The sequence below is a fragment of the Mizuhopecten yessoensis genome, unplaced genomic scaffold (assembly GCF_002113885.1).
Source record: "Mizuhopecten yessoensis strain PY_sf001 unplaced genomic scaffold, ASM211388v2 scaffold11041, whole genome shotgun sequence".
Taxonomy (NCBI): Eukaryota; Metazoa; Mollusca; class Bivalvia; order Pectinida; family Pectinidae; genus Mizuhopecten; species Mizuhopecten yessoensis.
The window spans coordinates 868,812-896,271 of NW_018408849.1; the positions used below are offsets into that span (position 1 = coordinate 868,812).

At 35.2% G+C, this 27,460-nt stretch overlaps 1 protein-coding gene across 1 annotated transcript in view; it reads left to right on the plus strand.

Annotated features, from left to right (window-relative positions):
* Nucleotides 1-27,460, plus strand: part of LOC110464907 (oxysterol-binding protein-related protein 1-like) — a 126,459-nt gene that overhangs the window by 23,597 nt on the left and 75,402 nt on the right. Inside the window, exons 14-15 of the mRNA XM_021520374.1 lie at nucleotides 23,638-23,830; nucleotides 25,954-26,083. Of these exons, the coding sequence (XP_021376049.1) occupies nucleotides 23,638-23,830; nucleotides 25,954-26,083 (323 nt within the window). The remainder of the gene's footprint in view (nucleotides 1-23,637; nucleotides 23,831-25,953; nucleotides 26,084-27,460) is intronic.

Genomic DNA, 27,460 nt, shown 5'->3' on the forward strand with positions numbered 1-27,460 from the left:
TCCATAAACAGTGTTAGGGCTAGTACTGTGAGTTGCAGAAAGAAACATTTGTATACAGTGTAAGGGCCAGTACTGTGAGTTACAAGAAGAGGTATCCATATACAGTGTTAAGGCCTGTGTATGTCACACAGAGAGAAATACATGTACAGTGTTAGGGCCAGGACTGTGAGTTACATGAAGATGTATTCATACACAGTGTTAGGGCCAGGACTGTGAGTTACAGGAAGAGGTATTGGTATACAGTCATAGGTCCTTCATGTGTTACTAAGAGAAGTGTTTGTGTAGGTTTTGGAAATCTTCAACATAGCAGTGTCATCCAATCAGAAATGCTTTTATAAAGATGAAGTATGATGATATACATGTATGTTAAATTGAACTTTATTGATTTTTTAAGATTGATGAAAACATATCAACTCATAGTAATTACTTTTGTTGGCATCGACAGTAGCACACAGGGTTGGGTTGGGGGGAGTTCTGATATTAATGTAGGAGGAAACTGGAGTATCTGTATGAGTTGTTGTAGAGGTATATGTACAGTGCCAGGGCCTGTATGAGTTGTTGTAGAGTTATATGTACAGTGAAAGGGCCTGTATGAGCTGTTGGAGAGGTATATGTACAGCAATCAGCTAGGCCTGTGTGAGTTGTTGTAGAGGTATATGTACAGTGCCAGGGCCTGTATGAGTTGTTGTAGAGGTATATGTACAGTAGCAGGGCCTGTGTGAGATGTTTTTGAGGTATATGTACAGTGTCAGGGCCTGTATGAGTTGTTGTAGAAGTATATGTACAGTGTCAGGGCCTGTATGAGTTTTTGGAGAGGTATATGTACAGTGTCAGGGCCTGTAACAATAAATGACATGAAGGTCTAGGTGATGCTGATATCAGCAATTTCACTTTACCTCACCACCATAACTTGGAAAAGAAACACAGAATATTTAAGTATAAACAGATTAAACAGCACCTGAACCCTAGCTTTTCCTAGCCTGATTAATCAGCTTGACAACAACTCATCAAAGGTTAGATCTTCTTTATTTCCAAAATGATGCCATTTAAAATTCAAATTACATTACAGATATTCAAAATAACTATCTAAAAACAAGAAAAATATACATTTTTTTTTTAAGTTTTTGTAAATTTTTCGGTACTTTTTTTTTAATTGCTTTTTGAACATTTCCGTTATCGACTTATAAAGCTGATCAGCCATTGAACTTCTGAGCCCTGATCAATAGTCACCCTATGGGGAATGAAAAGAGGATTTAGTTGATTGATGTCAATCCTGGAAATTGACGTCGCTGCTCTGATGTGACTGCATTACAAACGGAGTATGCTGAAGTTAGGTGAGATGCATGCATGGCTCTGATTATTATTTACTGATACAACTGGGAGACCTGTATAGTTCACATGTGTTGACACAGCAATTCAGTATGCTTGTCCTAGACAAAATGATGAAAATTGTACTTCAGAACTAAATTGATATGTTACAATATTAGACTACCTCAAGTGGTTGATATTTAAAGTAGGATACAAATTTGATTGCCTTGGCTCAGCTCATATAAAGTGTTGACAGATGGTTTCAGGTTTACTACCTTATTGATAATAATGAAATTGACATCTATCATATTGATATTTATTTCAGTCTTTTTGAATTTATACTAGAACAAATTATCATGTTCAGCAAATAGGTTTAGAATGATGGGGTCAAGACAAATGTATTAAAATCTACTATTCTAGTAACTCACAAAATATTTGGATAAACCTTTCATTTTATCTGAAATAAAACCTTTAAATGCATTCAATTGCTCAGAAATTATTTATACTGGATGGCCTTAAACCACTTCAACTGTCTCATTATGCATAAAATTTGATTATTCCTATGAAGACATATACTTTTCTAATCTGACACACTGTGATATCCAACATATTGTCTGGATGAGACAGGGTGTCAGATTACACAAGTTTTATTTAGTGTTAAGATATGGAATTCATAGGTAACTGGCTTCTGTATGTCAAATTTGACAAGATGTCAGAATGCCCAGGGGTCGTATTAGACAGGTTTTACTATAGTAACAACAGGGGTGGGCTTATCACCAGGCATAGTGGGTTTATCAAAGGTAAATTACGGTACAAAAGCTTCATACTTGATTGGTTTTGAGTGTCTCGCTGTGATGTCTGAATGATTTTAACATTCAGTGTAGGATATGTATATTTATACAGAGATGTAACACCTGGTGTTGGCCTTGTACAACTCATTGCTGAATTGATATTGGACTGACACATTCTGTTTTATTCAAGAAAAAAATTCTGCTGACTCGCCTACTTGTAGTACTGAATGTAACCGTACGTAGTGAACCTTGGACAGTTTTATCACCTACTGAAGTTCATATATCATTAGTAATCACCAATAATTAAATCAACCCTCTGAGAGTTCTCGAATATATATGTCCTTAATGTAGACTAAAGAATTTCATAAACCAATGCTGTGACATTTTATTTCAGTTAATTAAAGGTATAATGTAACGCCGCATCAGTTATAATCACGACAGTTCCATTGTAGTGGTATACATACAGCAGCCTCTCATTTATTATGTTTTCAATCTTTGACTTCTCCTATTCCCTTCACCATCCATCAAATTCATTTTTTTAAACTTTTCGTTAAGAACCACAACGCCAAGAGTCATGTTTGGCTTGTTTTAAGCTTTTTTAGGGTGAATCAACATATATATATATATAGGCTCTCAATTTCTTTTCTTTTTTTAAAACTTGTCCTTGAGAACCTCAATACCATTGATTCATTCAGTTTGGCTTGTTATATATAAGCACTTAAATCATTAGAATGAATTTAACCCCTTCAACACTGTTGACCATAATGGACTCGCCCAGATCAATGCATGGTAGAGTCTACTAAAGTTGCATAGGGCTGAAAGGATTAAGGGTTGTATTTGTATCCAATTTGGTCAAATAAATTATCTTTCAAGGTACGATTATAGTGCTTTTTAATATTTATGTTTTTTTAATATTTATATATCTTTAAAGGAAAACATGAGGATATAAAAGACCATGGAAATATAGCTACCTATTTTGTTGTACAAGGTTAAAATCTAATTGTTTTTTTACTGAATCCATAAAGGTCATTGAAGAGAACTCAGTAAGACGAATCATTGATTTTATAGGTGATGTATGTAAATTGTAGGTAGGATTATAGGTACACAAATAAGCTGTTTTACTATAGTTACCGTAATCAAACTTATAAACGCACCTGCTATATATCCTAATGTGGAGATGATATGTTATATTGTGCCATTTTAAGCAATACGTAGATGAACAATTCTAATTCATTTGTGATGTAACACGGCATTTGATTGGTCAATCAAAATAATTTGTGACAGTAAAACCACGATATACCATTTGCAAATTTCTAATTTGCATATGAAGCCCTGATGGCAATTGTTTATGACGTTGGTGACTCTGACGCGTTATAATGAGTTAAGGTAATAGGATTGTGTCACCATTTCTCAGTAGAATTTCTTCAAATTTTGTAGTTATATTGCTTTAAAGTGAAGAAAATTTTCTGCCACAAAAAAAATATAGGTTGTCAGAATTTTAAGGATTTTAAATGGAAATTTATGTAAAAAGGAGTGAATTTTGAAAAAAAAAATGAAAGACACAATATTTTCACAAAATAATGTCAATAAAAATGATACTGACATATATTAGTATTGCATTAATGTATATCAATTTAATAAATGCTGAAATTGTGTAAAATTAATTCTCTATACACGATATAAAAATTGACATTTTATAATAAAACCATATACACATAGTAATTGCAGGTAAGAGTTATCGGTCTTGAAAAACTTCACAATAGTGAAATAGGTAGCCAGGTTCCTGAAGTGCAGAAAAATGGACACATGTGACTCATTGATAAACAAACCTGAATTAATGCCTGGATTGCTTTGAAATACTTTAATATTGAGAGAACACACTGTTCTGTCAATAATAAACATACAATATTCATCAGTTTAATATTAAACATTAGAATTCGCGGAAATTGTGATACTGTCTCCCTACATTGGATTTTCAACTAGGGATGTACTTCCTGTTTCCGTTTATCAATACACTCCAATGACCTTAAGCTGGTTTGTCCATCTATACAACAGGAAGTAACTTGACAGAAAACGTAACACGACTGCTTCTCTTTACTTTGTCGATACACTGTACTTTGTTCATCTTTGGGTATCGTGATCAGTGTCTGATGTTGTCAGACGAAGGTTGTCCATGTTTGGGTATCGTGATCAGTGTCTGATGTTGCCAGACGAAGGTTTGATGTCCATCTTTTGTGTATCGTGATCAGTGTCTGATGTGTATCGTTATCAGTGTCTGATGTGTATCGTAATCAGTGTCTGATGTTGTCAGGCGGAGGTTGTCCATCTTTGGGTATCGCGATCAGTGTCTGATGTTGTCAGACGAAGGTTGTCCATGTTTGGGTATCGTGATCAGTGTCTGATGTTGTCAGACGAAGGTTTGTTGTCCATCTTTGGGTATCATGATCAGCGTCTGATGTTGTCAGACGAAGGGTGTCCATCTTTTGGTATCGTGGTCAGTGTCTGATGTTGTCAGACGTAGGTTGACCATCTTTGTGTATCGTGATCAGGGTCTGATGTTGTCAGATGAAGGTTGTCCATCTTTGGGCATCATGATCAGTGTCTGATGTTGGCAGACGAAGGTTTGATGTCCATCGTTGTGTATCGTGATCAGTGTCGGATGTTGTCAGACGAAGGTTTGCTGTCCATCTTTGTGTATCGTGATCAGTGTCTGATGTTGTCAGATGAAGGTTGTCCATCTTTGGGTATCATGATCAGTGTCTGATGTTGTCAGACGAAGGTTGTCCATCTTTGGGTATCGTGATCAGTGTCTGATGTTGTCAGACGAGGGTTTGATGTCCATCTTTGTGTATCATGATCAGTGTCTGATTTTGTCAGACGAAGGTTTGATGTCCATCTTTGGGTATCGTGATCAGTGTCTGATGTTGTCAGACGAGGGTTTGATGTCCATCTTTGTGTATCATGATCAGTGTCTGATGTTGTCAGACGGAGGTTGTCCATCTTTGGGAATGGTGATCAGTGTCTGATGTTGTCAGACGAAGGTTGTCCATCTTTGGGTATCGTGATCAGTGTCTGATGTGTATCGTGATCAGTGTCTGATGTTGTCAGACGGAGGTTGTCCATCTTTGGGTATCGTGATCAGTGTCTGATGTTGTCAGACGAAGGTTTGATGTCCATCACCTTATGTTGTCATCAATGTCAGTTGTCTCGTTAGAATTTCTAGATGATATCAAGTGGTGATCATGTTTTTCTAGATATTTGTGTCACAATGTACCTCAGTTCTGTGATCATTGTTAAGTTTTGCATAATCAGTGCATATAAATGAATGAATGAATATTACAATTTGATTAGCTAACAGTTTCCAAATTATATCTTTGATATAGAAGGAATGTTCAGATTTCAAGAAGTACACTCTCCTAAGTTGTGATACAGACAAGTGTTTTGATACGTGTTTCGTTATAGACATTAAAATCCTGTAGTACACTCTCCCAAGTTGTGATACAGACAAATGTTTTGATACGTGTTTCATTATAGACATTAAAATCCTGTAGTACACTCTCCTAAGTTGTGATACAGACAAGTGTTTTGATACATGTTTAATTATAGACATTAAAATCCTGTAGTACACTCTCCTAAGTTGTGATACAGACAAGGAAAATGTCTTATCACCTGTTGATGCCTGTTAGCACATTCGTATTTTATAGTCACACCCTCCCATGTTGTGATTCAGATGGTGACAGAAGTATATAGGACAAATCAGCATAAACCACAATTATAGCAACATGTGTTGCTGGCAGTGTATTTATACACTAGTGATATATTCTATAGCTGTCAGACCTTCATCAGAGTAGGGTCACCCCTGTTATCCGTCCTGACCGATCCATGGACTATATACTGTCTTCTGTAAAGAAATTTCTTAACTTCAGTCTGTAGCTGGATTACTATGTGTGAATATTACTGGATTATTTAACTACGTAAAACTATAGTGATAGCTTAGTGATGTATGGAGTGTGTACACATTTATATAGAACTACACCAAGGTAAGAAATATTTGTGTTATGGAAACTACTGTTTATCAATATTAAAAACATGATTTATTTTACAACAATCCTGAAACAAGCAGTTTTTAAGTTAAATTAATCAATCTTGCTGGCCTAGATCTAGGCTGATACAGGAGGACTTCGATTATTTAACTGCTATTTTATTAAACCTGTTGTCTTCATCACTAAAATATTTTGTTTTACTGCAAGAAATTACTACTCATCATTATTTTAGTGAAAACTGTCTTATTTGACCCCTGAGTATTTTACACCCCTGTCTAATTTGATCCCTGATTATTCCGACATTCTGTCTAATTTGACCTCTGATTATTCTGATGTCCTGTCTAATTTGACCTCTGATTATTCTGACATCCTGTCTATTCTGACCTCTGATTATTTTGACGTCTTTTCTAATTCAACATAATACTAGTACTGTTATCTCATTTCTAATGAAACCATAGCCTAAAAATACATGTGTATTTTGACATCCAGTCTAATATTATGAGGCATTGTATAATCAGGTTGTTTTTCATAATGTGTCAGATTAGACAGGTTTGAATGACTTAGCTACCTTGAAGTTTGGTATCAGTGAATCAAAGGTGTCATGATAAGTCATGCAGAACATACATGATAAGTCATGCAGAACCGCTGATGAAATGCATTCATGTATATACAATGTTACACATTGTAGCTTATGTGATTAAGGGACGACCAATTTAGATATATATAAGCCTAAATACCAACAACATTTCTTACCCAGAGAAACTAAGTCTGGTTTTAAGGTTTAATCTGCAAGGTCATCCGTTTTGATTCATTCCGTTTGTTTATGTTGACCATTATTCTGTTTAGCGTACGAGTATGGGTCCATTGTTGTATAGCTTTGAACTAAACCTCTTTATGGTCTGTTGTTATAGTGTTTGTTGGTGAATATATATTGATACATCCCTATACCCACCCCAGTAATACTACAGGACACAGGACTGACATGTATGTGTGATACCCCCCAGCCCCCTGTAAATTTTATCAAGACAAACTATCAAATGATATATAAATAAACAAAACTGAAGACAGGTGTTGCTAGTACTTTTACCCTTTTATGGGTTCATAAACCTAATGTATATGCCATATCTGTATAAGAGAGAGATTTATTCTTTTCAAAATATCATCTTTCTGGATAAACTCCCTGCCTAGAGACACCAATCAGAATAATGGTGATAATAGTGACCACCTGTCTACAGAGACCAATTAAATTGCGTACATTAATAAATGTATTTACACGTCAAGGGAATCAAATATGTCAGTAAACAATGCATATATGTTTTACTGTTATATGTGTATTTGTACAAGTAGAGATCCTGATGAGTGGTTTATTGTACATTGTGGGATAGCAGAAACCGAAGTACATAATCTGTCTGTTTGTGCAACTAGTCGAACATCGTGATGTCAATTTCCATATTTTACAGATACTGTATAGTGACACAAACTTCTTAAGGCAATCTGTTTGTATGTGTCGGTAGCCATGGTAACAAGCCCCCTGATGCATTAAACAAAAATTACTCCACAAATGTTTGTTGTGTTGGCATTACACAGTAATACTACATACTAGGGTTATTTGGTTTATGTTCCTAAATATTTGCCAATATAAGAAAATACATAAAATATAGTGTACAAAAAGTATTGCACATCAGATGGTCAGAATTCATTTTCTTGTGAATTTTCTCAATATATATGTATAAAGGTGTCAGTAAATTGGATCATTTCAAATTTGTGACACGTGCAAAATCTGGTATTGATTTCAAATTCATCTGTATTTCATATGGTACCATTTTTGTTAATGATTTGTGTATGTCAATTGTGTAATTTGAAAATGAGATTCTAACGTTGTATATATTTTATTTTTACATGAGATTTCATTTTACTGGTAGAGTTCATAAGAGTCAGTTGGAAGGCTATTATTATGTGTATAGATGGATATCTGTGAATGCCGTAAGTGAAGCTAAATGGTGTCACGCTCAAACATGCTGAGATGTCCTGGGGCCTATAGACAAGTGTTCAAATCTGTCTCACTTTAACATAGAACATTTAGCCAGTATTTATCTGTACACACATGTATGGAAAGGCAGTCAAGCATGATTTAGTTTTCTCCAAACTTACCGCTTGCATCAGGTTAGCAGTGTGTCATGTGACATTATATATCTGTGGCTGAAATTGATAATTGTTACAGGTGAACTGTGTCTATATCAATAGATGAAATTGATTACTAGCTCCCACTGTGTCTGACCCATTCATAATCAGCCATTGTCAGAATTGCTTCATGAAATAGATTCCATCAATATATTTTTCTATCTAGGGAGATGGGGAACACATCTACCATTTAACAGAATATATTAGTGATCCTTATGAACATGTCAGACAAATTTCAGTTTTAAAGCTGTATTTACCACTGACTGTGCCATTTAACACCATTGATGGCGCTGTGTCAATTTATCTAAATCAACAACAATCGTAATATTATAAATCATTATGTTAAAACATGTCAAAATTCTTTTCAAAGAAAATTTCAGATATCACAAGAAAAGTATGTTATTTTCAGTTTTTAAAGTAAGGTTATATTTTTTTATATAAAAATATTTATTACGTACTTTCTGAAAAATACCTTTTTTTTGTATATGTGGTACGACACAATTACTTTAACCCATATCAGTCCTTGCCGTATCACACCCCTAAACCCGTATCAGCCCTCTCCGTTTCAGCCCGCAAAACATGTATCACACCCCTTTTGGAACACTTCTAATTTTTACCATCTACCACCAACAACGTCATTCGGAACCCTAATGAAATTTTTCGTTTTTCAAAATTTCAAAAGAAAAATAGATCATAGGATAGAAGATCTATCTATCCTCATCTTAATTTAGTAAGTATATGTAATAAACAGAATAAAACATTTCGGCCAGAGGGCTGATATTGGTCGAGGGTTGATTATCTGGGTGTGATATGGAAAAAGGCAGGAATTATTCTCTATGTATCACATTATTGTCATTGTAAAATTTAACAAAATATATAATACAATAAGAAAACTCTAAACAGTACAAAACCCTACAAAACAAGCGTTGCCACCTGGAAATTTATGTTGACAAAAGTTCAGTTTTTTATAAATATATTATAATTATACCTTTATAAATTATGAACAAAAGTGTTGTTTCATCATGGTAATGTTATATTGTACTATTGAAAACAATGGTTAACTGTTTAACTGTTTATAAGTCAACTATCTAATACAAAATCTTTTAAAGAAAAAGAAAACTCCAACTTTCAGTGTACAGTGCCCGAAACTAATACATGTCGTAAATGGTGGGTTTATGTAATCTGTTCTAACACAGGAATAAGTATGAGGTAATTGAAAGGTCATTCAGAGGTGACCTGTGGCTACTTGTACGAATGATGTAATCTACAGAGATCTAAGGCAAATATTTTCATATGACTACAAACCGGATTTAAAGTGGCTCAGGTAAGCTGTCAATGCCCATTTAACGAGAAACTGACAGGTAAAAATTGCATACTAGTTTGTGGTCTGTGTGGGTGTTACGCTTCCAGTAAGGACAGGAAAATCAATGTGATATGTACGCTGGCTATATCCCAGTGCTAATATTTTCGCGTGGTGACCAGTTTTTTTTATTCTGTGTGGGATTAATATTATAATACAGATGGCAATTTAAGAGGAAATTATAACAGAAATGTCCGAGGATGATATCTCCACTCAGGTAAATCAGATGGAACTCTTCATGTTTTTTTTATTCACTGTTGAATTGATCTGGATTATTATGAGAAATTGTAGATTCAGGTGAGTGTCAATCACAATGATATCCCATACATTACAATATGACCAGGTAAAGAGGGCCCCAGTAATAAACTTATATGAGTTTTTCCCCACAAATAGGTGAGTTAACGGGTATAGATACAGGTCCACAGGTGTTGTATGTGTTTATCAATGGAGATCAGGAGGACTACCCAATTTTGAATAATTTATCTTTTAATCTCCTTTGTATGTGTTTTTACAGTAAAATATATGTAAAGCCCTTGATGAATCTTAAGTAATAAATGAAATTAGTTTTGACATAATGTTACTACATTGACTCCAACTATATACCTATTGATAATTATTGAGGTAGACACATATAAAATACAGTTTATGATCTTTGTACCTACATCAAAATTTACGCTATACGTACATGTGATGGTACTTTGGGTACTGGGTCGATTCGGTCACATGATTGACTAGCTCACTCAATCATGTCCATCGCTCATTTGGTCCCAAGCTCTTGTCTTGATCGAGGTCTGACACCCTGGGTATGTATCCCAGTCAGACCCCATTTTATTTTGCTGCTATTGCACTCACTTGATGATTTCAAAGCTTACAAATTGATCTGTGTTACATGTGTAGTTTGGTTGGATTAGTGTGATGTCATTTGAGCTTTGACACTATTTGATCATTGAGTGTGATGTCTTTTGAACTGTGACATTAATCATTGAATTTAATGTCATTGAGTTTGATGTCATTTGAACTGTGACATTATTTTATCAGTGAGTGTGATGTCATTTGAACTGTGACATTGATCAGTGAGTGTGAAATATTACCTTCAACTTGCAAACAGAAAGTACTACAATTTTGAGATTATTTTTTTTAACTGAAAATTACCTTCTTAAACCCTAAATATATATACACTGTACTGTGAGTAACCTGAATCTCAGTGTAATAGTTTCTTTGTCATAGCATGAATAAGGTGGCATTTTGTGGTAGAACTATGTTAAAGATATGAAGTATTATAGCGTCAAACATTTCAAATCCTGTATATATTAAAATCTGATAGTTAATTAACAGGTAAATATTACGCTTAGAAACTGTGGTCGAATATTCATGGTATTTATCTTTATATAATTTGACATGCAGATTGAAATTTATCATTAACATCAAAACTTTAAGTCTGTTACTGTGGATCAAACCAAAATATTCCTGTGATTTATGAAATAAATATATAAATATATATAGATTTGCGTAATTAAGACCCCTTTGCAATTGTGAATTTTATTATGGAATACTCACATTGCGTTGATTAAAATGTTTAATTTTTTAAATAAGTGTTTGTTTCAGGGAGCTTATTTCCAAAATTTAAACAATATTTTGATTATGAAGAGAGACTGAGTAGTACACTACAAACTTGAGACAAATTTGCAGCAAATGATGAGAAAAGTCTATGACACACTTTAAGATACAAAATGTAGTGGAATAATACAGCCATATGGGCCTCTTGTTTAAATAATGAAAAAAGAAATCTATAAACATACTGTTTACTAATAAACTTCAATGGTTATGATTAGATTCGAAAGATTTGAAAGATCTATCTGAATCTTGTCTATCTGTTTGACTATATATAGGTGTGTTGATGGAAATAATCCATGCATTAATAATAATATACATGTACAACATTTGATATAGCACCCTATTTAGCTAACATAAGCCACTCGAAAGTGCTTTACAGTACATAGAAATACATTTTATACAATTAGCCTATACATTAATCAATACCATTTTGAGGAATTCGCAGGAGCTGCCTTATCAGGCGCTAACTACTTGTCCTATGCCACCTAGCTAATATCTCCTTCTGTGTGTATACAAATATGCGTGTGTGCTGGAGATGTAATGTGTTTTGTTTGTAGTGGGACCGTGCTTCCAACGGTATCATTTATAGTGCCACCTAATTCGAATGCTACAGCACAGATACAGCAACATCCACCCCAGACCATTTTATACTCCACCGGGGTTGTTGGAGTTGTGTGGGCAGGAGAAAAACACTTTCTCCATGCGTATGACGACATCTGGGATCAAACCACGACCACCTGCGTGGAAGGCCAGAGTGCTAAACACTCAACCAATCCCCCCATAATATCTGATTTAAGTTGTTTTAAGGTAGTGTGTCCTACTCAACTGTGCCCTGTGTTTTATTTCCATTGAAGATGATTTCAAAATTCGTTGGAAATATTTAGCCAACCATCATCAGATGGGGGGGGGGGACTATTTGAATCACCCTTTGTATGAGGTCCATCCATCTGTCCTCCGTCCTTAAACAACTCTTGTTATCGCTATTTCTCAGATAGTACTTTCTCAAAATTGACTGATTTAAGATAAAGAAAATGACCAACAGGTGGCCATGCATATTAAATTTTCACTGTTAAGTTGCATTTTCTCTATTTCTCAGGAAGTATTGGAGGGATCTTTCTCAAATTTTATATGTGTTTCTCTTCAATTAAAGATTTTTTATCTGAAACTCTTCTCTTGAATGTTTCTGAGGGTAAATATCAAAATATTCTAACTCCCTAAAAAGGTCTGCAACCTATAATTGTCCTTGTATGAATATGTAAATATATAGAAAATTTTACTAAAATAAACTAAACAAGTAAACAACTTTTTTTAAATCTGTGAAATATGGTAGACAATCAGTGTGAATCTCTGCCTTAAAAGATAATCTAACAGTGCTTGCATCAATAATAATTATGATGATAATTCAAGGTTCTTATATACCACTTTATCACAATCTAGTTCGTAATCCTCTCCAAGCAGTTCACAAATTATTATCCATGGTTATAGGGCCTTTGCAACCAGCCAATATCTTTCTCAACTCCCTGGGGAGCATGCAGCCGATGCTGCCATTTCGAAACAATACAAGCATTCTTGCACTGCCCAACCACATACTCATTTACAGCTGAGTAGACTGGAAAAAGCGGAATAAAGTATCTTGGATTCAACATATAGTGCCGTGACGTGACTCGAACCCGCAACCCTTCAGTCACTAGCCCGGCGTCCTACCACTAGCCTACCATGCCTCCAACCATCATATGGTATTTCACCTGAACCAGAAATAACAACCTGATGTGTACTGACATAACTGCAAACTGTACAGGAAATGTCAATTAACATTCATCCCTGAAGACACATTTGAACCCTTCCAATTCAAAGGTTGGAATAGTTCATTATGAAACTTCAGGGGTCAATGCGTTAACATTCATCATAATTGTTCACTTCAGGACATTAAGTGTTCACAGTCGATTTCACTACATTAAGAATCAGCTGGCCATTTAATGATAATGGTATGTTCAAGGACAGTCTTTGACGGACATGAATGCATGCATTAACTCATTCACCCCTGAAATTTCATAATGAACTATTCCAACCTTTGAATTGGAATACTAACCGAGGTGGGGACTTAAAAGGGAGGGAAACTTATTATGTTAATTACAGTAAACAAGAATGACTATATACCTCAAGCAATATTGATATCCGGTGAACGTGACACCCTAAGTAACAGCTGAAGAGATAATCATTCTACAATGATCAGTTACTGTGTTTTAAAATGAGTCCAATTTCCATGTACGTGATCATTATGTCGCTACTTTTTTCACCACTGTACTTTGGTCTGACATTATTATATTGCCACTTGCATTTATAAATTAAATTATCAGAGAGTTGAGAGGCCTACACAGATACTTAAGAGTTACATTTTAAGTGTTAAGGATAAATGAGATAGCTGTATAGTCTATTTAAGTAAAGATACTTCTATCCAGTTAACATATATTATCACAATACAATTCTGAAATAGTTATTTAAGTTTTTTTCTGAAGATTCGATATTCCAAAAAAGACATGTACATTTTACAGAATTACAGTTGTTCAAAATTTAAGTTAAGTATTTGAAAACAAAAGAAAATGACACAGAAATTCCATTAGTTCCACTCAGGATTTTTTTTACCATAAACCGATCCTAAAAGACAACACTTCACCAATGTTTCTGTCCAGGAATTGTAAATGCACAGCATTAAAATGAAATAGGAATACATCCGAATATCCTGCCAAGGGAAGTAACTGTAAGTCAGAAAAATCTTTTTAAATCACAAATTAACTTCTTTATTTAAGGGAGAATGCTTTGGTTTAAATAAATGGAACTCTTCTTTGCAATTTTAAATTGTGCAATGGAGTGGTCTCCTTAATGTCAGTCCATGTATAGTATAATAATGTCCTGTACTGTCATCAACTCCAGGATGGGACACTCCTGTACCCTTTTTCTCCTGTATACCTGGTATATGACCAATACTTTCCAAGAATTCACCAGTTCATTCACCAGTGCCCAGGGGCCGTGGCATATATTTCATTCTGCATATATCTCACATGTGTGACTTTCATCTATAAAATTAGTATCACCTATTTATTGTGACACACCTTTGGCTATGTTTTAGGGTACACAAATACCACAGTGAGGCACACACCCATATATCTCCCAGGTACCTTTGACTTTGATCCGGTACACTTACGTTACAGGGTGCCACACCTGTGTCCTCGAAGCTAACATGTTGTTATACTGCATCACAGTAACCTGTAAACAACAGCGATGACTCAACGTAACATAATCTGTGAACATAAATTTTGACATAATTTGGTGTATGGATGGTATAATTTTAAGATTTGTAGCCCAAAGATGTGGGGTGGGGTGTTCCTGATTTGAGCTTAATGTACTCGTGTAGTCTAATGTATTAACCCTTTCACCACTGTAGACCATAATGAACTCATCCAGATCAATGCATGGTACAGTCTACTAAATAACCATAGGGGTGAAAGGGTTAATTGAATTCTCTCAACAGTACATAAAGACAAAGTACTTGTATTACCCAGTAATATAAATCCAAAATCCTTATTGTAGATTTGTCTCTTTTAGTTAATTAACATACAAACCCTTTTTCAATATAATTCATAACCAAATCAGAAATATTTGCATATTAGTGAAAGAAAGGGATGGGGTAGGGGGTGGGGGGTTAATAAACCACAATGTAGTCAGAATACCAAAAACTGATGCATACTCGTACATTTACATTATTTTAAAATTTAATTTTGACACATCTTAAAGGACTTCATGGTTGTGGTCGGGCGGGTAACCCATATACGTTGTTCCAATCAGATCAGGGAATCGAACCCTGACTGCATGCCTTGGTGAAAAGTGATTATCCACTGTGCCACCCGACCAGCCCATTTATTTGTGACTTTGATACTATCTCTAATGGACTTAAAACTTATGTACTTAAATTAACTCATATTCAAACTGGACTTGCCCAGCCTCTGATTTGGTGAGGTTCAACTGTGCAGACTTTATAGGTGAAAGGGTTAAACTTATGAAGTACATCAGCACAAGAGACATGTGAGGAATCCGTATTTGACTCTCACTATCTTTTACCTTCAAAACATAAAACTCCCTCTGGAGAATCAGAATTTTCCCTATCATTATACCCCCGCCACGAAGTTAGGGAGGGGGGGGGGAGGGGAGGGGTATACTGGAATCACCCTGTCTGGATGTCGTCCGCAGTAACTTGTCCGGAAAACTCCTCCTTAACTAACAAGTGGATTTCATTGAAACTTTGCATGAATGATCGATATCTTATGTAGTTGCACCGGCATTTTAATTTGGAATTTCGACCCTTTTTGATGGAGTTATGCCCCTTTGTGCGAAAAAATGGTCCTGTGCACCAACATTTTAATTTCACGTTTCGACACTTTTTAATGGAGGTGACAGTGGCGCCCTTTGTGGAAGCTAACTAGATCGTGAGATATAGTAACAGGTCTTCATATCAACTAGATAACAAGTTTCTTTTACATATATGCTTGGGAAATTTGCATTCTGTTATATTTGTAGAAGTTTTGACCCTTTAACAAAAATATAAAAAAAAAAGTACTTTTCATAGTAAAACTCTCAAATACACATAACTTGGCGGAAGCGGGGGTATTAGTCAGCTTTCCTGGCGACAGCTCTTGTTGGATGTGACGTCAGAATTTTTTAAGCTTTAAAAGTATGTCTTGAGTTTTAAGCTCACCTGGTCCGAAGGACCATGGTGAGCTTATGCCATACCGCAGCGTCCGTCGTCCGTCCGAACCAATTTTGTATAAACTGTGGGTCTGGCCCCCCAGGGGCCTGAGAGGCGGGGCCAAATAGGGGAAACATAGCAAATAATTATTTAAAATTCTTCGTCTGTAGGAATGAAAGGATTTGGTCCATATTTGGTGTGGAGCATCCTTGGTTAAAGGAGAACCAATTTTGTATAAACGGTAGGTCTGGAGCAACCTTAGGCAAACGGGACTCAATTTTGTATAAACGGTGTGTCTGATCCCTCTGGAGGCAGAGAGGAGGGGCCCAATAGGGGAAATAGAGATAAAACCTTTAAAATCCTTCTTCTACCATAAAGATTAAGGGATTTTATCCTAATTTAGTCTGGAGCATCAATGAGCCAAGGGGACTCAGTTTTGTATAAGCAGTGGGTGTGGTCTCCCAAGGGGCAAAAGGGTGGGGCCCAATAGGAGAAATAGATGTAAAACCTTTAAAATCCTTCTTCGACCATCGGGATTATGGGATTTTATCCTTATTTAGTCTGGAGCATCCTTGGGTCAAGGGGACTCAATTTTGTATAATTGGTGGGTATGACCCCCCTAGGTTGCATAGGGGTGGGGCTCTGTTTGAAGTTTGTTCTCACTATATCTCAAGTACTGGATGGATCTTTCTGAAATTTCATATGTACTTACAGCACCTACTTCATACCAATTATTTTAAACATATTCAGGTGAGCGATACAGGCCCTCTGGGCCTCTTGTTTTGTTTAGACAACATTGGATGAATGGTACAACATGAACATGTCTTGATTTATGAATATAATGTTCAATGTAAAAGAGAATTTATAATGCTGATTCCATCATTCCAGTACAAGAATGCTTAAATGATGAACATGTTTCTTATAAAAATTCATTTTCTTAACTAATTGTATTCTGAAGTCATCACATGTACGACTGTATGAGGGGCCGCGGTGGCCAAGTGGTTAAGGCGTCTGACATTCTGCTACCACTTAAGCCCTCCACCGCTGGGTCGCAGGTTGGAGACCTATGTGGGGCAGTCGCCATTTACTGGCCGTAGGTCTGTGGTTTTTCTCCGGGGAACTCCGGCTTTCTTCCACCACCAAAACCTGGCATGTCCTTAAATGACCATAGCTGTTAATAGGACGTAAAACACAAACAAACCACTGTATGATTGCACTATACAGCTAGATCAAGGCCAAAACATTGGACAGTATGACGAGCTTAACTCAAATATTCCAAAATCAACTATTGATTAACATCTGTAAATTACAAAATAATTTCTGTTTATTTAAATGGGTGTCTTGTTTTTTACGAGATAATTTCTTTATGTTAAGTTGTACGTCATTAATCTAATCTGCATGAGACTTTGGACAGCTGTCCTAGATATATCACTGAGCATTAAAATATGACTAAATTACATGTTGTGTTTATGTAGTATGATATATTTGACAGAGTATTATACACAAGAGTATTATTCACAGAGTATTATACACAGAGTATTTAGATGTTAAACAAGCTTGTTTCGAAGTTCAGATCTAAACGTGAACATTTTGCTGTCATTGAATGAATTTTATTGATCAATTTAATAATGACGCTCATTTAAGTGGATTGCAATTAGCAACACCAAACTTCTACGAGAATTATTAGTAATCTGATTCTTTCAAAAGCTTGACCATCCCTGTTACAAGTGTAATGCCAACAGATTCAAGAGTCTTGATGACTTTGTCATTACAACCATACAATCCATGTCCTGTTCAGCTGTATCCTGTTTCCAGAAGTCAGTCGATACCTTGACTTCGACACAGAGATGTGTCGGCCATTAGTTATCAGATAACATCTGTTATCATGTACACAATACACCCCAATGTCAAGGACTCCATTTCCTTAGCAACAGAAACTGGTCCCGGTTCATTTGGTGGAATCAAAACTACAGTGGGACCATTGTTTTAACAGGTGACAATAACCTGTATAATATAGAGCTGGTATATACCTTATAAATCAATATGGCTGCCTTCCTCTGCTTGCATTGACTGGAAGGGACATTTTTATACTGTTGTAACAGGAAAGAGAATTAAAGTGTGCTTTCACTGGATCGAACCCTCGATCTCCAGATTCCTAGTCAGACGCTGTACCACTGAGCTAAAGGGAAATTCCCTCTAGATTGAAGCTAGAATACGACCGTAATCTTTAATGTACAATTGAACCCTGCCGCACTGTTATTATGTCAAGTTTTAGGATTACATAATTTTAAGCATTTCACCGCTATAGACTATAATGGACTTATCCAGATGAATGCATTGGGTTTAGTGAAGTAATAACATAGGGGTGAAAGGGTTACCCTATTTGATGATGCATCATATACTTTCTTCTCTTTTTCCAGACTTAATGTTCATTTACAGCTCAATTATATAATTATGAATCTAATCTGAAATCAAAGTCAGGGAATTTAAAGAAGATGTCATTCAAATGATTCAATATGCTTACCAAGAGTTTATTGAACTTGGATTTCATGATTAACATAACAAAATTCTAAGGCAGTTAAACTTAAGACTAATTCATGGTCCTGACAAAACTTTGAATAATAGGTGAGATTTCTATGACATCATCATTGAGACCTGAGACACATTATGGGGGTGGCACTGTCACAAACATTTATTGTGTTTATCACATGACACATAACTGAACCATGGCTGTCAATCATCATTAGGAGGGAGCCTCCCCCTTTTTGACCAAAATTTACCAATCTCCCTCGAAACTCCCTCATTCAGGTCCAAACTCACACAAACTCAAAGCCTGTGGTCAAATTATCTCCTAGTTACTTCAGAGTGTGTGTAATAATCTTAACAGGTGTGTCTGAATCAAATGAATGCTTTTTGGAGTTATTTTGATCGATAAATAAGGAAAGATAAATTGAGCAAAGCCGTTTCAGTAGCATTTCATGCTCTTTCTCCCTCATTGGATATGTGGAATAATAATCAACTAGAGCTGTTTTGGAGAAATACACATTCACAAACACAAGCTCAACTAACTGAATAGCGAGTGAGAAGCTTATACCATTGGTGTGGTGTCTTTCTGTCAGTCCTCCGTCACCAACTATTTTCAAAACATTTTCTTATTAACCAGGACACCTATTGCCTGTAGCATGCTGGATTGGATTCAAATCACATTCAAATGAATGACCTAGACCTACTTTCAAGGTACCTTGGTCAAATATGTTAAAAGTTTAATAACTTTTTTTTCTGAATAACCAAAATGCTTAGGGTCATAATAACTGGTCAATAGCATGCTGGAATGATGAGCTGCCAATTTTGTTGATATAAATAACCTTGATTCAATTTTTAGTTCGCAGGGGTCAAATGTGTTAATGCCAGACTGAACAACATTTTCATAACCAAAAAGTTACTGACATTATTGAATAACAAGTAGCGCGACAGGCCTGTTAGGCCTCTTGTTTGCAGGGCAGAAATCTTCCATAGAATTGTAATCTTATCACTTACATTGATCAAAGAAAATCAATGTTTCTCTTTTGTCAGTTGAAAACAGAAAAGAAAATCAATATAGTCCGCCATAAGGCCGAATCACTTAACAATGAATTCTCCATAAAATAATCAATCAAGCTATGGAGTGAAAATGGATGTGAGTGACAGTTGCAATAGTCTATGTTAATCTAGGGCAATAAAGGTCAAAGGTGACTCAGGTTTAACGTTTAAGGTCAGGTGTTGGACTTCAAATGCAATAATTATGATGACAAAGGAATTAGTCAGATGATATGACAATTATAAATAGGGATTATGAATTGGTTTGAAAGTTTGAAGGGGGCTACCAATTGTTGGCAATGAGGATGGTGACAAGTTTGAAAGTTAAAAGGGCTGGTCATTTTTGGCAATGAGGGTAGTGACAGGTTTGAAAATTAAAGGAAGTTGGTCATTGTTGGCAATAAGGGTGGGATTGGTTTGAAAGTGAAAAGGGCTGGTCATTGTTGGCAATGAGGGTGGTGACTGGTTTGAAAGTTAAAAGAGCTGGTCATTTTTGGCAATGAGGGTAGTGACAGGTTTGAGAATTAAAGGAAGTTGGTCATTGTTGGCAATGAGGGTGGTGACTGGTTTGAAAGTTAAAAGAGCTGGTCATTGTTGGCAATGAGGGTGGTGATTGGTTTGAAAGATAAAGGGGATAGTCGTTGCTGACAATCAGAGGTGATGATTGGTTTGAGAATTAAAGGAGGGTGGTTGTTGTTGGCAAAAAAAGATGTTGACTGGTTTGAAAGTCAAAAGGCCTAGTCATTGTTGGCAATAAGGGAGGTGATTGGTTTGAAAATTAAAGGGGGCTAGTCATTGTTGGCAATTAGAGTAGTGACTGGTTTAAAGTTAAAGGGGGCTGGTCGGATGATGGAGACCTGTATTAGCCAATGAAGGTGGTGACAGTTCTAAAGTTAAAGGGCTAGCCATTGTTGGCGACTTAATTGATTTGAAGTTAAAGGGTTGGTCAGTAGTTGATTGAGTTGTAAGGACATCCAATGATACAAGTAAACTAAATATATCTGTTAGTCTATCAATGTTTTGAATATGCGGTCGAATAGCCAAAGAAGCAATGAAGTAATTTCTGATGGCCAGAAGTGTGTTTACATTAATGAGCTTGATACGTCATGTAGGTAAGAAACACAGAGGACACATATCTTATCCTTGTCATTTAAGAGGTCAGACAGAAGTTACTTAGAACTTAAAATGTGTAGCTTTTATCAGTTGCACTTAAAAAACGAAGGGACACAATGTATTCAATAGTAGTTACAGCATGACAAAGGGACCAGTCGGTCTCGAAATGTTGCGACACGTTTAATACGTACATTGTTTGTGTAGAAAGAAAAACTTTGATACTAAAGGATATGATATTTACCCAAACAACTGGTTGGGGACTATTATTCAAAGTTCAAAGGTCAAGGTTACCTGTGCAATGTTTTTATCCTTAATAGCCTTTTAAAACCTAGCTGTTGCAGACATTACTAATTTAAGACAAAAGAGCATATTTTTGTCAATAATGCTTTTAAGTATCTGATATTGCCTTCAATTTGACAGAAAATATAAACCATTCCTTTTACAACAAGCATGAATCAAGTTTCATCAACTTATATTTATCATTCTTGTTTGCCCAGTTGGGTCTTAATGTGGGAGGAAACCAGAGTGCCTGAAGAAAACCAATGGGACAAACGCATTTATTTTCACGCCTGATCTGGAAACCAGACTCTGGTCTTCTTGGTGAGAGGCGAGTGTGCTTTCTACTTCACCACCCGACCTCTGTTTTGACATGGCTGATACCATCAGTAATTAACAATAGTGGGGTGTAGGGTGTTATATAGGTAAGGTGTTATATAGGTAAGGTGTTATATGGTGTTATATAGGTAAGGTGTTATATATAGGTAAGGTGTTATATAGGTTAGGTAAGGTGTTATATAGGTAAGGTGTTATATAGGTAAGGTGTTATATAGGTAAGATGTTATATAGGTAAGGTGTTATATAGGTAAGGTGTTATATAGGAAAGGTGTTATATAGGTAAGGTGTTATATAAGTAGGTTGTTATATAGGTAAGGTGTTATATAGGTAAGGTGTTATATAGGTAAGGTGTTATATAGGTAAGGTGTTATATAGGTAGGTTGTTATATAGGTAAGATGTTATATAGGTAAGGTGTTATATAGGTAAGGTGTTATATAGGTAGGTTGTTATATAGGTAAGGTGTTACATAGGTAAGGTGTTAAATAGGTAAGGTGTTATATAGGTAGGTTGCTATATAGGTAAGGTGTTATATAGGTAAGGTGTTATATAGGTAAGATGTTATATAGGTAAGGTGTTATTTAGGTAAGGTGTTATATAGGTAAGGTGTTATTTAGGTAAGGTGTTATATAGGTAAGGTGTTATTTAGGTAAGGTGTAATATAGGTAAGGTGTTATATAGGTAAGGTGTAATATAGGTAAGGTGTTATATAGGTAAGGTGTATTATAGGTAAGGTGTTAGATAGGTAAGGTGTTATATAGGTAAGGTGCTATATAGGAAGGTTGTTATATAGGTAAGATGTTATATAGGTAAGATGTTATATAGGTAAGGTGTTATTTAGGTAAGGTGTAATATAGGTAAGGTGTTATATAGGTAAGGTGTATTATAGGTAAGGTGTTAGATAGGCAAGGTGTTATATAGGTAGGTAGGGTGTTATATAGGTAAGGTGTTATATAGGTACGGTGTTAGATAGGTAAGGTGTTATATAGGTAGGTAGGGTGTTATATAGGTAAGGAGTTATATAGGTACGGTGTTAGATAGGTAAGGCGTTATATAGGTAAGGTGTTATATAGGTAAGGGGTTATATAGGTAAGGTGTTATATAGGCAAGGTGTTATATAGGTAAGGTGTTATATAGGTAAGGTGGTATATATGTAAGGTGTTATATAGGTAAGGTGTTATATAGGCAAGGGGTTATATAGGTAAGGTGGTATATAGGTAAGGTGTTATATAGGCAAGGTGTTATATAGGTAAGGTGTTATAAAGGTAATGTGTTATATAGGTAAGGTAGGTAAGGTGTTATATAGGTAAGGTGTAATATAGGTAAGGTGTTATATAGGTAAGGTGTTGTATAGGTAAGATGTTATATAGGTAAGATGTTATATAGGTAAGGAGTTATATAGGTAAGGTGTTATATAGGTAAGATGTTATATAGGCAAGGTGTTATATAGGTAAGGTGTTATATAGGCAAGGTGTTATATAGGTAAGGAGGTATATAGGTAAGGTGTTATATAGGTAAGGGGTTATATAGGTAGGTTGTTATATCGGTAAGGTGTTACATAGGTAAGGTGTTAAATAGGAAAGGTGTTATATAGGTAGGTTGCTATATAGGAAAGGTGTTATATAGGTAAGGTGTTATATAAGTAGGTTGCTATATAGGTAAGATGGTATATAGGTAAGGTGTTATATAGGTAAGGTGTTATATAGGTACGTTGTTATATAGGTAAGGTGTTATATAGGTAGTTTGTTATATAGGTAAGATGTTATATAGGTAAGGTGTTAGATAGGTAAGGTGTTATATAGGTAAGGTGTGATATAGGTAAGGTGTTATATAGGTACGGCGTTAGATAGGTAAGGTGTTATATAGGTAAGGTGTTATAAAGGTAATGTGTTATATAGGTAAGGTAGGTAAGGTGTTATATAGGTAAGGTGTGATATAGGTAGGGTGTTATATAGGTAAGGTGTTATAAAGGTAATGTGTTATATAGGTAAGGTATGTGAGGTGTTATATAGGTTAGGTGTTATATAGGCAAGGTGTAATATAGGTAAGGTGTTATATAGGTACGGCGTTAGATAGGTAAGGTGTTATATAGGTGGGTAGGGTGTTATATAGGTAAGGTGTTATAAAGGTAATGTGTTATATAGGGAAGGTAGGTAAGGTGTTATATAGGTAAGGTGTGATATAGGTAAGGTGTTATATAGGTAAGGTGTTATATAGGTAGGGTGTTATATAGGTATCTTTTTATTACAGTGTTACGTAGGGGGTCATTATAATAAGTTAAACATTGCTGTTGACAGGTGCGTAACCTCCAGCTGAAGGAGGAGATGGAGAAGTCGCGCGTCCTCCAGGAGGCGCTGCATGCCCTGGCTACGGAACACCATGAACTGGAACAGTCCCTCACATTCACAGGACGTAAATCTCCAGCACGCTATTACGACACGGACGATGATGAGTTCTATGACTGTGATGAAGACAACATTCAAAATAATGGTAAGTTTAATCAACTGTAAACAAAGGCAATTTTAAATTCTACGTTTTTTCCATCAAATTATTTTTTCATGTGAAAACAAGTGAGGTCAGTATAATTCATTAATGAAATACATTTTAAATTCTACATGTATATTCCTACATTTGTTTATGTAATAGAAAACATTTGCAGAAAAATGACTACAAAAATTTGTAAAAATAAAGAATATCAAAACCTTAAAAAGTTATTTTGCTCAGACATCTTAGTTGTTTTATCAGAAATGTATCCAAAATTAGTGGAAAAACTTGGGAAATACTCAGTGTTCACAAAATTAGGAATTTTATTTAACTGCTAGGTTCTATTTAAGAGGCTATTCAAGATAGTTTTCACACTAATCAGATGTCATTTATCAGCGGTTTAAACGTATTCTCTATTTCCTCTATTTGACCCTGATTTACAATATGAAATTTGACACAAAGCCTGAAAGAGTTACCTCCCCTCCATTTACATTTTCTGTGTGATGGTATTTACTGCAACTATAATTTGTTATCAATATGCTGTCATCGAGCTAGCTCATGGACATATGGGAGTTTAATTTTAACATTGTTTACCCTTCATTGCTACAACTAATTTGTTGTAACCATTCAGTCATTAAGCTCATTAACACCAGAGTTTGATTTTAACGTTATTTAATTATGTACCAATGACATAAGGTATATATATATATAGTGTCATTATTCATTAGTTGAATTGGATTAAAATTAAAACGAATACTTAGTGGATTTCAGCTAGGTAGAGTCCCACCACTTTTTGCTGCTTACAAGACTTGAGATTTTTTGTTAAGTTTCATGTTATTTCTTTTTTATTCATGAAAAAACGGTTAATATTTGAGCCTTTTTAGGGCATTTTAGTATTTTTACAGAAAGTAGAACATATATCTGTAACAAATATCCTGACCGGCAGAATGTGTAACATAAATGTATTCATTTGTACACATAACTGTTTGCTATAGAAAATGGGCTAGCAATTCCAAAGTCAGGAAACTGTCACACAAATGTGAACTTTTCTTCATTAGAGATACAACACAGAGTGCTGGGTCTTTCAAACTTAATAAATTGTGTGGACTTGAAAAAAAAAAATTGCATCAGAATTAATTTTGTTTATATTCAGCATCTCCGGTTTTAGCCACTTGGATGTTCATATGATTTTATATAAAATACTGTATACATTCAAATTATCATTATTGATAATGTTTTCGATTGATATAATTCTCTAAGAAACTGCTCTTCTAGAACTATAATGTGATGGATATTAACAATATTTAGTAAGAAGCATTTTCAGTAGGATATAATACATTTACAAGGGAAGGGCTCAAACCACTGACAGGACGGGCAAAAAGGTGGTATTTTAGCTGTATTAAGTGATTTTCTTCTGAAACAATGTGATGGATATCTGCCATATTTGTTTGGAAGCATCTTCAGGCGGTGATGAATAAAGAATGATCCGTTTCCTCTCCCAGTGTCCCCATCTCACTTTCCTACTGTCTCTTGAATGACATTATATTGTAACGTCGATAATGGTGCAACAAATTGTCAATTTAAATGTACATATTGTGCGCGTTAACGATCATGGCTACCGAGTCACCAGGTGCCTCGGTACTTCTTCTACTTCTAAATGGTACTGACCGGTAGACGTGATTGTTAACGCGCACAGTCAATGTACTACTGTGTGCTATCAGGCTTGAGCTTCAGACCACTCTCTCCCATGAATTTCGGTTCGATCCCCAGCGGTGGTGGAAAAAAGAGAGTGATGTCTGATAGGGTTAGTTGTTATCCCTCCGATGGCACGGTGGTTTTCCCCCCGTGGGTTTTCCCCTACCACGAAAACACCATTTGTTCCCTTAGCGGCGTCGTAATAAAAGCTCTACAGAGCTTATGTTTGTTGTGACAATTGTACATGACGTTAAATAAAGATGATTATATTATTATTATTATTATATTATATATATATGGGTGTCTTTTATGTTAAAGATACTGCCCATTTTAGGTATTAATTTTTATGTTACCCACTATATAGAAAAGGATTTCTAAAATAAGATTGTAATTTTTTTTATTCCTTTACGAAATTATTTTTCTTTTCTTTTCAGAGAAAAACGAAATGACTGGCTCTCTCACCTCTAACTATCTAGATGCCATGTCTTTTGAATCTACGACAGGATCTTATTTCCCCAAACATATAGACGGTACAAACGGATGTGTTCATTCTAAATTTGGCAGGTAAATACATACTAGTCAGTAGTGGTAACTTAATGTTACAGAACAAATAAGTCTACCTCAATGGCAGCTGTCGCCCAGGTAAGAACATCTCAAATCTGTAGGCTGCAGCTTAGCTTGTCATCATGATCATCAAATTTCAGGATTTGTTTACACTTCAGTAGAAACGGGACCTGTGGTTTTAGAAAAATATACTACCTTGGATTTATGGATGTTAAGCTCATGTGTGTATCTGTTGACATCCTGGATCAAAGCAAAACTGCACAATATTTTGTGCTCTGTGTGGTCCGTTAGGGAGATAACTTTGGCTTTGGAAAGGGAGGAAACTGTGTCAGAAGTCTTAATCAAGAACTTTCAGAATTATTCAAAAAGTGTTAATTAATATATTTTTTTACTAAGACATTAACCCCTTATTTATGAAAGATTTTCATTTTAAATGCTACATTGCCATCTAAACATAAGTTCCAAAAAACTAAAAACAACATTTTATATCATATATTTCAAAGAAAATTGAGAAATATTTAACACTATTTTCAATTTGTCAGAGGCTGAAAGGACTATGTATATGGTTTGGGCCTGTTTTGGCCCCCAAATGCTTCAAAATTCAAAACCATTAAATGAACTTTGAAATGACTGTTTCTTTAATTTCGAATACTTCCCAAATACTATTATGAAAATATTTATTTATATTTCTAATTATTGTTGCCATGGTAATAAGTTCAAATTTGCATAAATTAGAAAAATTTGAATATTCAGTCAATATTGTGATATTTTGCATAGTTTTTCTCCTGTAAACTATAGAGCGCATGCTTGAACAAATTTTAATGTCAAAGGATAATGTGTAGGCACCTGTAATACATCTTTAGGAGAAATATAAAGTTTGTTCAAGAGTGCGCTCTATGGTAGCTAAGAGAAAAACTTGGTGAAAACCTGTCAAAATTGACTGAAAAATCGAATTTCAATAATTTATGCAAATATGATCTGGTTACCATGGCAGTCAAAATTGAAAACACAAATAAATGTTAACATAATAGGACTGGGGAAGTATTCAAAATTAAAGAAACATTCGTTTGAAAGTTCTATCGCAGATTTTTAATTTTGATGGATTTTGGGGCCGAAAAAGGGCCAAACCATACAAATTCCTTTGACCCTGATATAGGCATAACAAACAGCAATAGTAAATTACACCTAGTACTGTATAAGTCTGTTTATTGTTGATGATAGTGAATGAAAAGAGTTTCTATCTGAGGGCCCTGTCAGTATGAAACTGTCTTGTCTAGGTGTAAATGGATGTCAATTAATTCAGCTCTTATCCCTGGTGACTTTGTAGAGTATACATTATGTAATGGTTATATTATATTGTCATAGGGTTACATGATA